This window comes from Diaphorina citri, unplaced genomic scaffold, assembly GCF_000475195.1.
Source record: "Diaphorina citri unplaced genomic scaffold, Diaci psyllid genome assembly version 1.1 scaffold31, whole genome shotgun sequence".
In the NCBI taxonomy this organism is placed as follows: Eukaryota; Metazoa; Arthropoda; class Insecta; order Hemiptera; family Psyllidae; genus Diaphorina; species Diaphorina citri.
The window spans coordinates 406,882-424,631 of NW_007377469.1; the positions used below are offsets into that span (position 1 = coordinate 406,882).

Sequence of the window (17,750 nt, forward strand, 5' to 3'; positions counted from 1 at the left end):
TTCGGCTCATCATAAAAAAAACCTTAGATCCATTTGATTGAAAGCGCCTTTTATCTGTTTTACCTGCATTTACCATTTCCCTGAGAACAAATTGAACTGTTTCCCACTAATCTAAATTCCTTGTACATCTAAACTGACTAAATTCGTTGTTTACGAATATATGAGAACGTTAAGGGCTGTGAATTCTTAAAGAAAGCCCCCTCACCCCGGCAGTTCGAACCAAGGTCTTTTCAGATAGGAAATTGGGAAATATAATTGCCCGGAACCTATGTACTGGTTCAATATGTTTTCCAATGTAGAAAGTCTGAAATGTTGAAAAAGAAAGGTTTTATACAACCCAACCAACCCGTTACATTAGATCCCATAAACCCATCAATCCCTGTAAAGTGAAAGCAGGATTTCACCAATAAATTATTCGGCTCATCATAAAAAAAACCTTAGATCAATTTGATTGAAAGCGCCTTTTTCTCTGTTTTACCTGCATTTACCATTTCCCTGAGAACAAATTGAACTGTTTAACACTAATCTAAATTCCTTGTACATCTAAATTGACTAAATTTGTTGTTTACGAATATATGAGAACGTTGAGGGGTGTGAATTCTTAAAGAAAGCCCCCTCACCCCGGCAGTTCGAACCAAGGTCTTTTCAGATAGGAAATTGGGAAATATAATTGCCCGGAAGAGGGCTATAAGCTTCTTTGTTTGCGTCCAATACTTCTCTATATTCACAACCCATTTCCTCTAATATGTCTTCTACTTGATCATCGTGATCATGCAATATTTTGAGGAGTTGAATTGAAAGTCTATTTCCGGTATTCAAATTGATACAGGTACGTAGGTATTTTTGCTGTTGTTATCCGCGCAATATTTCGAAATCGAACTTCAGCTAGCACACAGTCTACAAAAGTTGTAGTGATAATTTGCAGCATTTTCTTTATTCTAAACCGGATGAGACCAAAAAGTCCCTTTACCCCGGGCAGCCTGTATGCTGAGAAACTCAGTGAAATACTTACCTACCTATTTTATTTGAGGAAGGTTCTATCCAGATTTGGCCAGTGCAATCTGCCTTAGTATACAATTATTTAGGTACGAAGTTAGGCAAAAAATAAATGAATTAAAATAATAATAGACAAGTGACCTGTTCCCTAAAAGAAACTTGGCACTTCCCATTTCTTACGTTAAAATGGCGTCACCGCTACTTCGTAGTATTTTTATTTATTTGTAATGTTAGCTCATAACTTTTGTCAGTTGCGAAACGTAAAGTTCTCTTTGGAATAACCCCAAGGGAAAAAGTAGGAAGAAAAATCCCGCGTTTGAGACCGACAAATTTAACGAAACATTCGGTCATTCCAAGCACACACCTAGCAGAAAGTAACTCGTACCTTATGTAATTTATAAATTCATTAAACCCGAATCAGTTTGTACACGGAGTTACCACAATTTGGCCTTGACCGAGTTAGAAGTTAGAACAAAGACCTAATAATAATAATGTTGGTTCTCTATGTTACGATATGAATTTTTTTCAACGAGTTAGGTATACTGTAATTTTTTCTATGGATGGACTTATTGCACAGAATACATTTTGGACATGCTTCTATGATGAGATTTTAATATTTCATGTAGTTCTTCAAACTGATGTTGTTTGTGAACATTGATGTAAGTGTCTTGGAAAAAAAAACTTTTTGGTGGATGTGCCAAGAGAACGAGTTTTTTTAGTTTTCTGAAGATGTTCATTATCAGGTGGTCCCGGTGGATAGTAAATTTTTGAGCTTAAGAAATATTTGATCAGCTTTATGCATCATTTTGGTATTCATTCTCCTTTATTCCTTTTGGTTTTGGTTTTGATTCTTCAACATCTGGGTTCATCACTCAATTTTTTTCCCTCAATTGTCTTCAATTTTGTGTTTACTTTCTACTGTTCTGCTTTTACCGCCAAATGACCAGCCCCAGATTTCTATGTCCCTTACAAAAACTGTACCATATACGTATTTCCATACAGTATGTGTTGTACGTTCATTCAGCTTAGCTTGGCTTTGCAAACGACTGTTTTGTCTGATAGAGTGTACATATTTGGCTCAAGGATTTCGGAACTCTGAGCTGTGAGTTAGGTAGCTACAGTGTATTCTGTATTCCATGTAAAGTAAGGCACTATTTCAACATACTTGCAGGAATAAGAGGTAGATGGTTACTGTAATCTGCAGTAGTTGAACTCGTACCTACATGAATTTAATTCCTAATTTCAGCATTAATTTAAATTTTGACATTTCTTTATTTCTTTTTGTTAATTTTTTTCCTCATTTTATTTTGACAGAGAAAACAATTCAGTCTGTTGCTCAATAACATGACAAGAAGTTTAATGCTTTACCAGTTTTGTCTTTCTGCATTCAATACGAATTAAGTTTTAATAATATCATTAAGTAATATTAATACAAGAAGTATTGATCTACTTATTGTGTTATTTAGTATAATTGATCACAATGGTTCATTTACTAAATCCTACCCATTTTTACTTTCTATGACAGTAACTTTGATAAACATTTGAATCTCTGATCCAAAAGAAAGTTCGTTTTCTTTTTTCAATATGGAAGTTAAAAACATCCTGAATATTCTGTAATTCTGACCCAATCATTCCCCATTACTAGTCCTTATTGATCTGCCAGTAGAGAACTATAGGATCTCCTGAAAAATCACTCTTCGAATCAGACCAGATTGCAAAAACCAAAAATATTAGCCCACTTTGAACGTGAAGTGACCAAAATGATCTAGGGAAAAAGAAGATGAAAAGATTAAACATGTTTTTTGTCATTTTGACCTGTCATTTCACAGGAATTTCCTCTTTCCTGCTATCTCACATTGAATTAACCGTATTAAATTACCAACTCGTACAATATGGAAGTTACTGCTATTAAGTGGTAAACTATCGAACTGTGTCAAGAATAACGTACGTAACCCCAACAACAACGTAGAGTACATTCTACTTCTGTGGGGAACTCACAAGGTCGGTCTGGTATTAAGATACCGCTTCACTATTATGTATGCAAATATTTCAATGATAAACCATTATACTCTCGATGGCTGATGGCTGTTCCTTTCATTTTTTTTTCTTTTCTTAATTAGTAATGCATAATTTTTTGTGTTCAAATTGAATCGCAAAATTTCATTGGCCTCATATGACATACAACCAAATTGCGACTTACTTCTTGTTGGATCTTTAACAAAGACGACGTTTCTGATTATACTAGGGAAAGACCTATGATTCAGTTATTATTAATATTATATCTAATAATAAGCATGACTGGGGACTTACAATAAATTTGAGTCTTGCACTAAGGAAAATGGGTATATCATGGTACGTACCTAAGCTATGAGAGCCGAGGCCTGCATGAAAATCACACCATACCCTTCTCTCAACTTCGCTAATATCTCAGTCGTTCCACGTCAGAGTGCATCGGGGATTTGTCTATTTGTTAGAAAACAAAATTTCCTACTATTTTCACTATGACATTTTTACTCAATACCGGTCCGGAGTTAGAAGCGGTTAAAAATGGGTGAGCCGAACTCCCAAAAATGCAAGTTCGGCTCTATGGGCTAATGCTGTACCTTGTACTTTTTTTTACCAAGTGCCCAAGTGGGACCATGTAGTCCCTTTTTACCCAAAGGTTCATGCCATCTGTTTCCATGCCGATGGTCAGATCAGAATATTTCTTTTATTATTCAGTTTTCTTATTTGTTTCTTATTTTCTCTTGTTTCAGTGGACAACAAGCCAACATCTACCCCAATTAGTCGATCTCCTCCGTTACCAAATGCTGCATCAGTTTATATCAAACGCGAACCTCTCGACCAGCATAAAACTTTGCTGCACGGTTTTCTAAGTCAGCATCATCCTTCACTTTTACAGTATACCACTTCCAGTACAGGTAAGATTATGGATTCATTATTTATTTATTTATTTATACCCTTTATTTCTTATAATTCAATGTACATAAATACAAGAAATCACAAACAAAGGTCGAAATTATTGCTTGAGGCAATCTCCACCATTCAACCATATTCGTTATCAACTTATTCGTACCTACTCTCGGCCAATACTAAGACTAGGTAGTCAGACTGCCGACATTATGATTAATGGGCCGAAAAACACATAGTGCATACGGCTTGGATGAATTGGAAAATAATGGAGTTTTGTGTGCAAGAAGAATGAAAGTGCTGAGCCAAGCAGCGTCGACCTAAAAAAAAGTGTTCAGAAAATAAATTCTAATGAAATATTATATGCTGATTATGACAGAATATGCAACATTGTATACGACAGATTAGATTTATTTAAAGATGCAAGTAAAGTCCGGCGTGAACAGCACACGATGTTTTCAATCTCACGGTTAAACTTCCGAGTGGGCAGTTTACATAGCTTCGTAGTCGTAGTCATAGTGAAGTGAACTTGTACAAAAAGACGATAATATCGAAAATTAATTTTTTAGCCATAGAACATAGTAAAGGTCGGGAATATTTGAAAATCAGCATCAAAAGGTACAACTTTAAACTTTAGATTATACCTTCCTCAAGCACCCTCTGTCACCACCGCTATAAGATTAGGGTAGTTTAACAAGTCGGACTATTTAAATATAAGGCTTTATTTTGAGTCGTAAGATTTCAATTATGCGAGCTCTTCCGCCCAACCAGTATAAAAAAGTAAAGGCCTCAAAAAGGTCTTCAACAGCAAAATATGTCGATTACAAAAAATTGAAGCCCCATAAATCAAAAGGCACTCGAAAAAAACTGAAGGTAACAGAAAGTGACGCGAAATGTGTAGGTACCGGAAACTAAAATACTTAACCAGCCATCAGCAATTTAGACCACAGGCACTAGACGGAGATAAGAAGCAGATAAGAAGTAAGGCGGGTGACAAGTTCAGAGACTTCTTGATTATCCATTCACTTCTCAAATAACGCGAGAATTTCTCGAGTTTCACTCCAGATTTTTGGCCTGACAAAAAAAGGAAGTTTGGATTTGGGGAACCAACTTAGATCAAGCTTATAGGTGCTTGTTTTTACTTCCTATATTTCATGATTTCGTGTGCAAATTTATCGGTTTGGTCTCCCGAATCTTGTGATTGAAGGATTAGGAAGGGCCTTGTGTATTGATCCCTTTGGATACTATGGTTGTGGTAAAGTCAGTGACTCCTGTCAATAACCACTGTCAGCATTTAACGATTTATAAATTGATGACAATTGCTTTTTACTTCTTTTTTTTTCCTAAAAAAAAAAAAAAATATAGATTTTTTCCTTTTGATTTTATCGTTCGCCCAATTTGCAAGTGAAGCAGTATCGTTAAATTTCCGTCATTAAAATTTTATAGGTAGGTACAGTAAGTAGATACTTTGCTTTTTTGTGTTCTGAATTCTAGGTATCGTCTATTGGGATATTAGTTGTGTTTAGCCCTTTGCCCAAGAAGATCCATTTCTGGTTTTCTTTTCTTTTTAGGAGTTCCTGGAGAAACGAGTTTTTCTTTTTTTACTTTCCTGCTTTGATTCAAATGTCCAGAAACAGGTTTCCAGTATATTAATTGCCGTCTTCCTCTGACCGGTCAGTCTTTATTTATTTTTGAGATCTGAAATATTTTTCCCTACTCATCCCATTTTCTCACAATCGGTCAGCAATCTTGAATGTTTAATTCAATCTTCTCTTTTGTTATTGCTTATTATTTTATATCATTATTTTAAATTCCCTTAGTAAAGCATTTATTTTTCCTAACGGTGGCATGTAAAATAAATTTTATTAAATTAGCATTTGGATGACATGTTCTTCTTTTTATGTAAGTAATTAAATCAATCTACGTAATGGGAGCTAGTTAAAGTTCCAACTGCTGAATATTTAGTGACATGACACATTCGACAGCAACTCTGAAAGCTTTCATCTTGTTTCGGATTTTTGAGAAGTATGCACCTAATGCCATTTAAAACGAAGAAATGAAAATACCAATTAGTACTAATACGAATAAGTACCTACTTATCTAAAGAGTAGTAAGCAGTCTAAAATTCCTAAATTATTAAATAAAATTTCAAAACAAAGGTCAAATTTTGACCTTTGCTTTTGCAAGACTTCGGTACGTCTTTATTTTTTACCGATATTTTTTGTTCTCAAATAGATTTATTTATCATCTTTAAACCCCTTCTTTCAATATCTACCTATATGCAAATCAGTAGCATTCACGTTAGAAGAAAAGAACCGATAACCAATTTTCTGAAAAGAAAAACAAAGGGATTACGATGGATTTTCCTGTTTTCTTTGTCAGTTTTCTTTCTTTGTAATTTTCGGAAGACTATCCGTACAGTGTGGGTCATTGATTTTGTTCCCTCGGGAAATTCACTTGTACGATTCGTTTCTAGGAAGGTAAAATCAATTGTTCCATTCTCTACGTAAATTCCTGGAATTTACTCAACAAATATGGGGAATTTAAGGTTGTAGCTAGCGTACAGCGTTGTGGGAAAAGCTTGAACTTGAATATCCTAGAACCCAGATGATAATGTTATTTTTGGCGAATGAAATTCGAAGAATATATTTACGCATTTATGACAAAGTTTGACCTTACGTAGGTATAATGAAACATGAATTTTGTGATGAAATAGGTAATACATACTCGTAACATAAATTTATTTCAGTTACAATTTTGAGAAATTAACGAACTTGGACAGCCTGTAAAAAGAAGAAGAAGAAGAAGAAGAAGAAGAAAAAAACTAGCTAGCTATAAAAAACAATTTCCAGTGGTCACTCTTCTCCCTACTGGACATTGAATTTGACCTTCTCCTGTGGGATCGTGAGATTTCGATCCTACAGGAACTTGGAACTTGGACACCCTCTAAAAAAAAGAAGAAGAAGAAGAAGAAGAAGAAGAAGAAGAAGAAGAAAAAAAAACTAGCTAGCTATCAAAAAACAATTTCCAGTGGTCACTCTTCTCCCTACTGGACATTGAATTTGACCTTCTCCTGTGGGATCGTGAGATTTCGATCCTACAGGAGCTCAGAAAAACAAAACGGACATCAGTGTCTTGGAAACCTGTATTTTCTACGGGATGTGATCAGGACACCTGGATATAATTATCTTATTAATAAAGTATTAGGTTTTATTCTTATTGTTATTAGGTATTTCTTCTTTTTCCCAACTTGTTTTGGTCTAACGTCATGAAGAATTGGAAGTTTTCCGGTATCAAGTTTTCCTGCAGAGAGAACTGTTGTGAAAGAAAATTTTTATTGTTCCCTAATATTCGTATTTTTGGAAGATTTTTTTGGTGGTGATGCCAAGACACGAAGGGACTTTTAAATACTCGTAGGTATTGTAGATGCCTAGGTACTAACCAATATTGTACTGGGAAAAAGACTTGCGAATTGTATTTTGGACGCATCCACTATTTTTGGTGGAGATGCCTGGAGTTCCATTCTCGAGACTTTCTCCGTCAAGGTCTAGGGACGTACACTTTTGCTTTTGGGACAAATTTACAACTCTTGTCCAGCACCTAATACTTGCATTTCGGACCGTATCAATGAGTGTAGGTACTATATTTCTGAAAAATTATTCGGTCTGAAAGGATCTGCCTTTTTCATTTTTTTTCTATTTCATTTAATTTTAATTAATTTATTTCTTAATTTATAATTTATTAATTTAATTTAATTTAATTTCTTGTGCTTTCAGGATCGTTACCGCCCAGTCCCGCAGACTCAGGAGTGTCAGATGTGGACAGCAGTAGTAGTGGGCACACTTCCACAGATGAGCTCAGGTTGAGGCTACAACCCCAACCATACGGTCAGTTTTATTTGCTTCTTTCCTTGTACTCATTTAGAACTTAGGGAAATTTAGAATGTTGAAGTAATTTAGAAACTTGGAAGCAAAGGAAATTTAGGAACAGAACTTGCAGAAATTTAGGCACTTGAATCTTACCGAAAAGACCTGTCAGAAATAGGAAATCCAGGCCTTACAATTCGGAAAGAATACATATTTTTAGACGTTATTTTAAAGTTATGTCACTACCAACTCTAAAATGGCCAGTTTTGCAATTACAATTCCTCATTTTAGTGTTGGAAGAGGCCGAGCATATTATTGTAGGTAATTAGGTATTAAATTTGTATAGTTAGTACCTACCTACATACCATCTACCTTATTTATTTGTCAAATAAATAATTAATTGATATAAACATGGGTAAGTAACTACAACTACATTGTTTTCTGTAGATTATGAATAAGAAGTACCTATCTGCCTACCTACCAGTAGATAAATATATCTACTTTTGAACTTATGGTTTGCCAAGATCGTTAACTTGGTATGTAGGTAGGTTTGTATAAGTAAGTACTTATGCTGTTGCATTTTAGTGTGTTAATGAGGCTTTCTTTTCAGGCCTTATAAAGTACGATTTTTCGCAATCACCTAATCATCGGAACTCAGCAGTGAGTAATAATACGTCATCTCATCTCACTTTTTATTACTTTTATTATCTTTCTATCTATTATTACCTCCTTTATTTCTATTTATTATTAAAAAAAAACTATTCTTAGTAGAGAAATATTGGAAAGAACTGACGAAAGTTGAAAGGCTAATGTCCGATCTTACCACAGAGATATTTCAGCTAATCCAGAGTTTAAGAAATACTGGCCTGTGTAAATCAAATGAGTGACGCCAAGAAGAAAACCCTTGACACTGTGTTAACTCTTAGTGGTAAGATCGGCCATGAGTAGTGATGGGTCGTGGGTAAATACCCACTGGGTGGGTAAATAAAAATTGGGTATTTACCCAGGTATTTATCCACCCCCCGGATGGGTAAATACCCGGGTATTTAAAAAAAAGAAGAAAAATAAACAAAAAACATCGTCACTTGATTTTTTTTTAATTTCCCGGGCAAAATTCGACTGAGGAACTTTAGAGCCCAAAATTGAAAATACCTGGGTATTTATAAAAATTGGGTATTCACCCGGGTAAATACCCAGGGTATTTACCCCAAAAATAAGTACCCTGGTATTTACCCATCACTAGCCATGAGAGTACTTATCTCAGAATGAAATGAAGCTGGTCTTTGAGACAGTCGATCCCACACCCATATTTATGAACAAAATGCTGGCTTAGTGATGGGTCGTGGGTAAATACCCACTGGGTGGGTAAATAAAAATTGGGTATTTACCCAGGTATTTATCCACCCCCCGGATGGGTAAATACCCGGGTATTTAAAAAAAAGAAGAAAAATAAACAAAAAACATCGTCACTTGATTTTTTTTTTAATTTCCCGGGCAAAATTCGACTGAGGAACTTTAGAGCCCAAAATTGAAAATACCTGGGTATTTATAAAAATTGGGTATTCACCCGGGTAAATACCCAGGGTATTTACCCCAAAAATAAGTACCCTGGTATTTACCCATCACTAGCCATGAGAGTACTTATCTCAGAATGAAATGAAGCTGGTCTTTGAGACAGTCGATCCCACACCCATATTTATGAACAAAATGCTGGCTCTCAAGTTCGTGCTAAGCATAGTCTCAAGGCATTTGATTGGTCAATTTTGACTTGAGGCTTCGGTTTTTGGTCCCTCGAAGCCCAGAACGGGATGTTCTAACAACAACTTTGTTTTGTATTTCATATTTTGTATTTCTGTTGTCATGCGTCACAGCAAACTGTCTTTGGAGTTGTCATTCTGAAGGCAGTTTGATTAAGAGGTTTGATAGAGGGAACTGTAACCATTGAGGTCTTATTGGCCTGTGGAAATCAAATGAGTAACGTCAAAGAAAACCCTTGACACTGTGTTAACTCTAAGTGGTAAGATCGGCCATAAGAGTACTTATCTCAGAAAGAAATGAAGCTAGTCTTTGAGAATGTCGATCTAAAGGCACTAGGTTCAAATCCTGGCAAGGGCGGCCGATTTTATCCATTCAAGGATAGACATACAACCAGGGCTGTATTTAGGGGGGGGGAAGAAAATTTGGAGCATCCATTCCCCCACATCACTGTTTAGACTCTCGCCCCCCCCCCCTCCCCCGAAAATTCTGTATACCCCCCTCTCGAGAAAATTCTGGATACGGCCCTGTATACAGCATAAAATGAGGATAAGGAAATCCCAGTGAAGAGGATTAGTTATTTCATTTCACAATTCGTATGGACCTTCACAAAGTTACTGAGTCTTTCATCAAGATAAGGAAAGTACTCAATCACTATATATAGGTATTTATATGTCTTGGTCTATTGTTTTTTGGGTTTCTAGTGTCGTACGTTTACCGAAGATCTCCAGAGTCCGCCAACCCCAGTGCCGGTGCTACGGCCAGTAGTGGGGGCAATACCACGAGCAGTTCTTCCACAGCATCTCATTTCCTTGCTCCCTACTGTCCCAACCCGACGTACAGTACCGGATCTCGAAATTACCAACATTCTTTGTACAGTACTAGGCCGGCATGTAAGTAGATTGAAGATTAATTAATTAATTTAATATTTATTTATTTTTTAACTCCGAACACAAAAAGCCCACTCTGAGGCTTAGGTGTAGGGGCAAACAGCCCTAAAAGTTGGGTTGAGCTTATTCGAATATAATATAAAATTTATTTTTTAATCACGGTGGACTTTGGATCTGAAAGTCGATGGTTCGAGTTCAAATCAACTCATAAAATTTAATATAATACCTACGAGTATATATCTAGATGTTAATCGGGAAATGACATTCATTCTGAAAAAAAAAAAAAAAAAAATGCTTCCAGGGGGAGTAGCACAATTTAAATGCCTTTTAGACTTTTTCATTTTTCTCCTCCTTCAAAAAAATTGAATATCGTCATACCCAAATCTTGGCCCAAATCAAGGGATTTACAAAATTTTCGACAGGTATATCTTATAAAATATGAATGAATCGTTACGAGTAATACTATAGGTGTAATGCACTCGTTTAACCTCCCATTAAATTATCAGCTCTTTCTCATTCAAGTCATTGATTATTGTTTTTCATTACCCAAGTAGGTAGTGAAAGTACCGCCCTAATAGATTTATTAATTATTTATGATCTTTTGTATTGATCATTCAGGATATCACAATGTGACTGGAAGTGTACAATATGGTAATTACATCAAACATAGATATCTCTACGTAAATATCAATATCGTTAGGTTATTACTTGGAGTTTGCTGATATTCATTTAAGATGTGTATCTTTACAATGTACCTATTTAGTGTTATCACAATCGTGAGATGCCAAAATTTCTCAACACACATCACTGAAATAGATGATCTTTTAATATTTTTTTCTTAGCCTAAATATTATGTGTTTTTTTTTTTTTTTTCTTCTTAAATTTTTTTTTTAAAAAAATTTTTTGGCAAGTGCTTGATAACTAGTCCTAAAAAATATCCAAGTACCAATACATGCTAGTCGAAATCTTTCCCAGGACCACACTTTGCACCCCCGAAAACAAAGAATACATTGCTCCCACTCTCTTCAGTAGGGAAGCAAACGGAAAAAAATAGAGCACCGAAATATGTATCTGGATTAATTTCGTTAACATTTTTCTTAGTAAAAAAAGACATAAGTTTATCTATGAGAAAAATGAAATTGTCTATCCCTTCTTCCTGATGATATCTAATTTCAAAGAAAGTTCTCCAAAAAATTATTTGCATAATCTGACAAATCTCACATTTTCGTAGATGAATTTGTGATGGGTTACAAAAGTATTTAAAATTTAGTCGTTGAAAACCCGGTTTTTGACCAATATCAGTCCTTGCATCAGAGTGCTAGATTTGTTCTGTCAGCAAAACTACTAGCTAGATGTTGGGCAGGCTAAAAAATCTTATTCAGCAAAAAAATTTATAATCTTTTGTTTTTTCAAAATCTATCATAAAAGACTGTTCAGAAAAATAGTACAATTTCGTGTATCTAAGTCAGATTTTAGAAATGGAAGAATGGGCATCTCCACTAGAACTAGAATAAATAGTGGATGTGCCAAATAGGGAAGAAGATAACTACGAGGAGTAGGTGAAGTCAAATTTGAGACATGGGAAAATATACATCTCCACCATTTCATTGGTGGAGATGTCATATTTTCTTAACTATTATCACACTTATTACAGAATCTTTTCACCGTGTTGCACCAATACTTCTGTACCTTCCTGTATCCAAGTTTACACAGAATGTTTTGACGAGACACAGGAAATCTATATCGCCTCCATATTACATAGATAAATAGATATATACACATTAGGTACATGAGTCCCCAGTGCATTTTGCCTAGGTATATTTTTACAAGAAAATAGTCTTGAACTCGCTCGTATCAAATGTAATCTTTGTTTACACGAGTGATAATTAAATGACTGTTAAGCCAGTATTGTTAAGAAAAAAGCATGCACGGTAAATGTTATTGACTCGGAAATTACCTACTGGGTGACATCCACGACAGACTTGGTTCCTAGGGTGACACTGGTCTAGTTTTTGGTAAATCATGATCTCAGAATTTCCACAAAGTCTACAATTTCAATTCCTAGATTTTCCCCATTAGAAATTTTAAACAATTTTCCAAGCAAAAAAAATCCTAGGTATCTTCTTTTATAACGTCAGTCGTTTCCCAATTCAAATCGATTATGAAGTACTTAGGTGCCCTAAAATCGCATGCCTTGGAAAAAACTCTAGTCTTTCTTCAAGCCACTCACAAAGTAGGCAAAATAGGTATTTAATTTTTCCCGTCAACAAATAATATAGTGGGTATCTATAGACAAATAATAATTTCATCATGTAGGTAAAATTTTATCAGACCAAATTGGTTATACCTCTCGGATTTTGACAGTTAGCGGGCGTTTTCCTCCCAAGAACCTGTTGGAATGTTCTCATGCCACACTCTCCATAATACTGCGGGCTAGATTTTGAATTTCTTTGAACATGAACTCAGGCTATAAAATAAACCTATCTGTATCTACTTTTCTGATAATAAACCTCTTGAGATTATTAATTAAATCAGTGTTCTATATTTACTCAAATCACGTGCAAACTCTAGTATGGATTTCATGGTAAGCTCTACTGGATGTGGTCAGTAATATTCTGATTTGGTGACACATTATTGAATGAACTTTATCTGTAAATTTGACGTATTGATTGGTACTCAAACCTTAGTCCTTCAGTTTGCCAGGCCAAATGTTCATCATTGGACTATACCGGCTCGGCAGGGCGTGATTTAAACCTGATTTGTTGACCCCAGGCTTGAACCAAACTGTATTAATGGAACAATGTAACCAGAGCTCTATACTACTCGTATGTCCCATAATTATAGAAAAATTGCATACACTAGTACTCGAGTGATCAAGTATTAAATGTTCTAGGAAGAAAACAAAGTCCTAAGGTGTCATTCATCTCAAAACGTTTTCTGCACAACAGAAATCTCGTGTTACATCTGTGAGTGTTATTTTCATTTTATCTATCTAGTTAAATTTACAAGTCATTTGCTCAAGTCATAAATATTGTGAAGATGTAATTGCCATTTGCAGTCCTATAGGTACTCGTAATCTACAATTCTACACACTTTACATATGTAGTCAGTATGTACCTCTACACTGAAGGCGTTAAGTTACAAAATATCATATGTATACTACATATGTTTGTATGCATTGGCAACAGATAATGTAATACATGTTGTGGACCAAGTGATAACTAGATAGGTGTTCCAGAGAAAATTGATGACTCATTTTGCTATAAATACGTCATGTCAACGGGACATTTTCATTTGATGTAAACAGGAAATAGAAGAGACAGTCAGTAGAATTTGGAAATATAAAATGACCGCTAGAAAATGGATAAGACGCAATACTCAACTCCTCCCAATTAGATGTTGAACGAGAGCATCACAAACGCCAGGAAATAGCCCCTTGAAAGTGCACCCAGATAGGTCAATCCTATCAAAATTGAAGTAATTGGGCTGCACATCAAAAAATCTCAACTCCTCAGCCACTTTCTTCATGGAGGCTTCCCAGTTACAAATGCCAATTTGGTAGACCTTTGCTCTTTCTTCTCTGCTAGCGAAAAATGACTCTGAAATTGGGATTTTGACCATTCAGAATTAGGGCTTTGTTCGTCTTCTCTTTAGCCCGGACCTCGGTCACTATGATTCATCGTCGCGCCATCGCCAGTTCCCACTTTCCCTGCAACATATGAATGAATACATTGCACTTACTAAGGACTTTCTTATAAGGGGACAAACGTGTCTTGGCCTTGTGTGCATTTACTCAGGAAATTAGTACTAATTCCAATTATGTAACTGATACCAACTAAGTTCATTTCTCTGAATCACGGGAAGAGAAGATTTTTCGGTTTTAGATCGATAATATACCTTGTTCTTTACTGTGCCTTGAAAAACCAACCTCATTATAGTGGTATAGTGGTTCGAATCGGGAGGTTGATGATTCGAATCTAAGCCATGTCATAAAAATTAGGGTGGTCTATTACCTAACTGGGGAAGGACATTACTGACAAGTATTGATACTTGACACGGTTAAAATTCCATCCTTTTAAGGCAATGGAAAATAAGATCATACGTGATTTTTCGAGAAGATTTTTCGGTTTTAGATCGGTAATATACCTTGTTCTTTACTGTGCCTTGAAAAACCAACCTCATTATAGTGGTATAGTGGTTCGAATCTGGAGGTTGATGGTTCGAATCTAAGCCATGTCATAAAAATTAGGGTGGTCTATTACCTAACTGGGGAACGACATTACTGACAAGTATTGATACTTGACACGGTTAAAATTCCATCCTTTTAAGGCAATGGAAAATAAGATCATACACCTATCTATTAGCTTTAAATTTTTTGTTGGTATTCCGATCAATCGTTTTCCTTGATTTTAATCCAAAAATTCAATAAGGAAAAATCAATTCAATTTGTCAATCCACCCAGCTCTGTCACCCATGGACAAGGGCCCTGTTTGTCCCCTTCTTGGTGTCGACCTTGGTTTTCTACACATTTGCTAACCTTGGCAAAGTTCTTCAACCCTATTATCACTTAATACTGTGTACATTTTTATGCTCACCGCAGAAAAACGAGCACAATATCATTTCTGTGATTTCTGCATCGTCATATTTCACTCGGATTTGTTTAATTGTGTTTAACACGACTGTGTGTTTTCCTAGGTGCATCAAGATGTCGATTTTAAGGGATAAGGAGGTGATTTTTGTATCTCATTTCATCAATTCTGCTTTCTGAAAATTGAAATGACATTTTAGTAGACACTTTAGGCAATGACCAATGAGGAGTAAGGTTTAATGGTGGAGGTAATGAGGAAAAAATCTGCACAACCTTGAAAAAGCGCGAAAGTTTCAACCGCGATCTTAAGTTTATTGTTAGTTTGCGCAATCGTTTGCGAACTTAAGTTTAGTTTGCGCAATCTAGAGGAAATTACCAGTTTTGGAAAAATTGGCTATCCAGAGGAAATCTTGGCGAATTGAAATTTCCAAAGGACCATCGAGGATATACTCCGACGGGTCTGGATACCACATTCAACCACAAAATTTCAAGCCGCTCAAGCCGTTTCAGATTTCAGAATTTAGTTCCACTCTGATAAACAGGGGCAGAGTCAAATTCAGGATTCCAAATTTGCCGGTAGCGTTGTGTAGGAAGAGGAAGTGTCTGGGACATAAATGAGCGCAGGAGATTGATATTATCAAGGAAAGTTTGTCGCTGAACCACCTGCCTTGGTGGTTTAAAGACGCTTCTCTTGGAATCGTGGTTTGGACTTCCTTTAGGTTTTAGGTCCTTTAGGGTGAATCGAGGATTGGAGGTCTTAGGGAATTTATCCTAGACATGTTTGAGGTAGGACTGCATTAGATACTCGTTTAGCTGACATTTTTTGGTGTTAGAAATGTCTAGGTAGATCCTTTGGATGATTGCAAATTTGCTTGCTCAATACCTACCTCCTAATAGGTAGGTAGCAATCTTACTGTCTATATTTTCCTTGTAGATTACGCCCGGAAATCATTCAATTTCACATACCTTCTGTTTTACTAGGTAGGTATGATTATGTAAGGTTTAGAGAAGTAATAAGTAAGAATGGGGGATTGGTCGCTTAAGGAATTGCTTTAAGGAAAAGGAAGAACTCGATTCTGTCTAAATTTCTTGTTAAGTTAACGCGCTGCTCAGAATATTCCGTCTGTCAAGTAGGTATCACAATGCTAAGTGTAACCTTGACAAAACTCAAAATGGCGTCCATGCAGACAGGCGCGGAGCTATTGACCAGGAAATGAGCGACTGGCTGGCTATTTTGACCTTGATGTGCCTCCTTAACCCCGCTTTAGGCACTCATCCAACTTGTGGATATATATTTCTTTCTTGTATATATTTTAAATGTTTATATACTGCATTCATTTCCTTCCCGAGTTGAATATGGTAACAGTTAACGAGTTAACCCATCCACACTTAACTTGTTGTAAGCCATTAATATTCATAAATATAAGGGGTATTCCTGTACCGCTCCAACAATCTTTTCTAACCATCTCCCTGCGTTTTTTCTTCAATTCACTTGTTCAATGTACCTATCGTAAATTATTCAAGCTCCTGTAGAAAATCATCGTACAGGTTCAAATGTTTATGCTTAGGTAGACTGTTTGTATCTATCAGCCTTATGACAACTGGTGTCTTTTTTAGCTGGAACACAAAGAAGATTCAAAATATTATTTTCTAATGGTTTTGAGATGAGAAAGATTTGTCCATTAGGTTTTGAGCTTTACCGAAAACTTTGCCAACTATAAAATAAATTGCCAACTTATGAGTTGGTACCTTGCTAATTAGCTACTTTTATTCTCATCTTTACCAACCAACAAACGAGACTTTCCGTATTAAGATGGGCATGGTACTTGTTATTGTATCAGAGTTCCGTTAGGATGAATAGGGTAGGGTACTCAGGGTAGTATAATTAGGGTAGTAAATAGGTTAAATGACGTAGGCTAGGGCAATGCACTCCATTTCACGTTAAATAGGTTGGTACATTATAATTCGAAGACAAGTTATTTACCGACTCCGTAACACTTCTATGACCTTTCTCAATTTTCTATTTCTTGAGATATTTTTTCTGAATTCTATTTTAAGAAGAGTGTTGAATTTTTATATTTTACTCTTATTAATTGGCATGTTTTACATACAGGATGTCAGTAGCCAGTAGCGTTTCAAACACGTCAGGAGGTCTGCACTCAGTGTTAGATGAAGAGCATTTCCTATTGAATAAATTTCAATTCAAACGTGAACACAATATGTGGGATTGCGTTCAAAACTTGAAATTATGCAGATTCTTTTTTTCCTCCTTCTTCTTCACTTTGTCACGGAATTTACTCTCTGTAGCAAAGAAATTTCCGTTTTAAAGTTACTAGATTTTTGGTGCTTTTGCGAGACCCTAGGTGCTACAGACGCTACATGCTAGACATTGTTGTCAGCTAGCGGATCTCATCTCTCAGAGACAATCCTTTAAGTATAAGACAATCCTTTGTAATGTAGCTCCTGTGGAAAATCACCATTTGGAGAGGCCAGAATTAAAAATCACTAGGTCCATTTTTGCACTTTTGGGAATCAGAAAAAGAAGGACTCAGGGATTTTCAATTCTGAAAATGAGCAACACTCCAAAACTTCTCTGTGTATTTCGATGCACTTGGGGGTTTATTTTGATTTTTTCCTCTTCACAAACGTGTTGATCTCAGCGCGCTCTTAATCGCCAAAACTCAAACTCAAAAAATCGTCAAAATGGACTTAGGTAGTGATTTTTCTTTCTGGCCTCTCCATTTG

At 35.8% G+C, this 17,750-nt stretch overlaps 1 protein-coding gene across 1 annotated transcript in view; it reads left to right on the plus strand.

Moving 5' to 3' along the window:
* LOC103511399 (ecdysone-induced protein 74EF) overlaps nucleotides 1-17,750 on the plus strand; it is a 61,488-nt gene that overhangs the window by 39,179 nt on the left and 4,559 nt on the right. Inside the window, exons 2-4 of the mRNA XM_026825148.1 lie at nucleotides 3,753-3,917; nucleotides 7,683-7,793; nucleotides 10,232-10,420. Coding sequence (XP_026680949.1) covers nucleotides 3,753-3,917; nucleotides 7,683-7,793; nucleotides 10,232-10,420 — 465 coding nt within the window. The remainder of the gene's footprint in view (nucleotides 1-3,752; nucleotides 3,918-7,682; nucleotides 7,794-10,231; nucleotides 10,421-17,750) is intronic.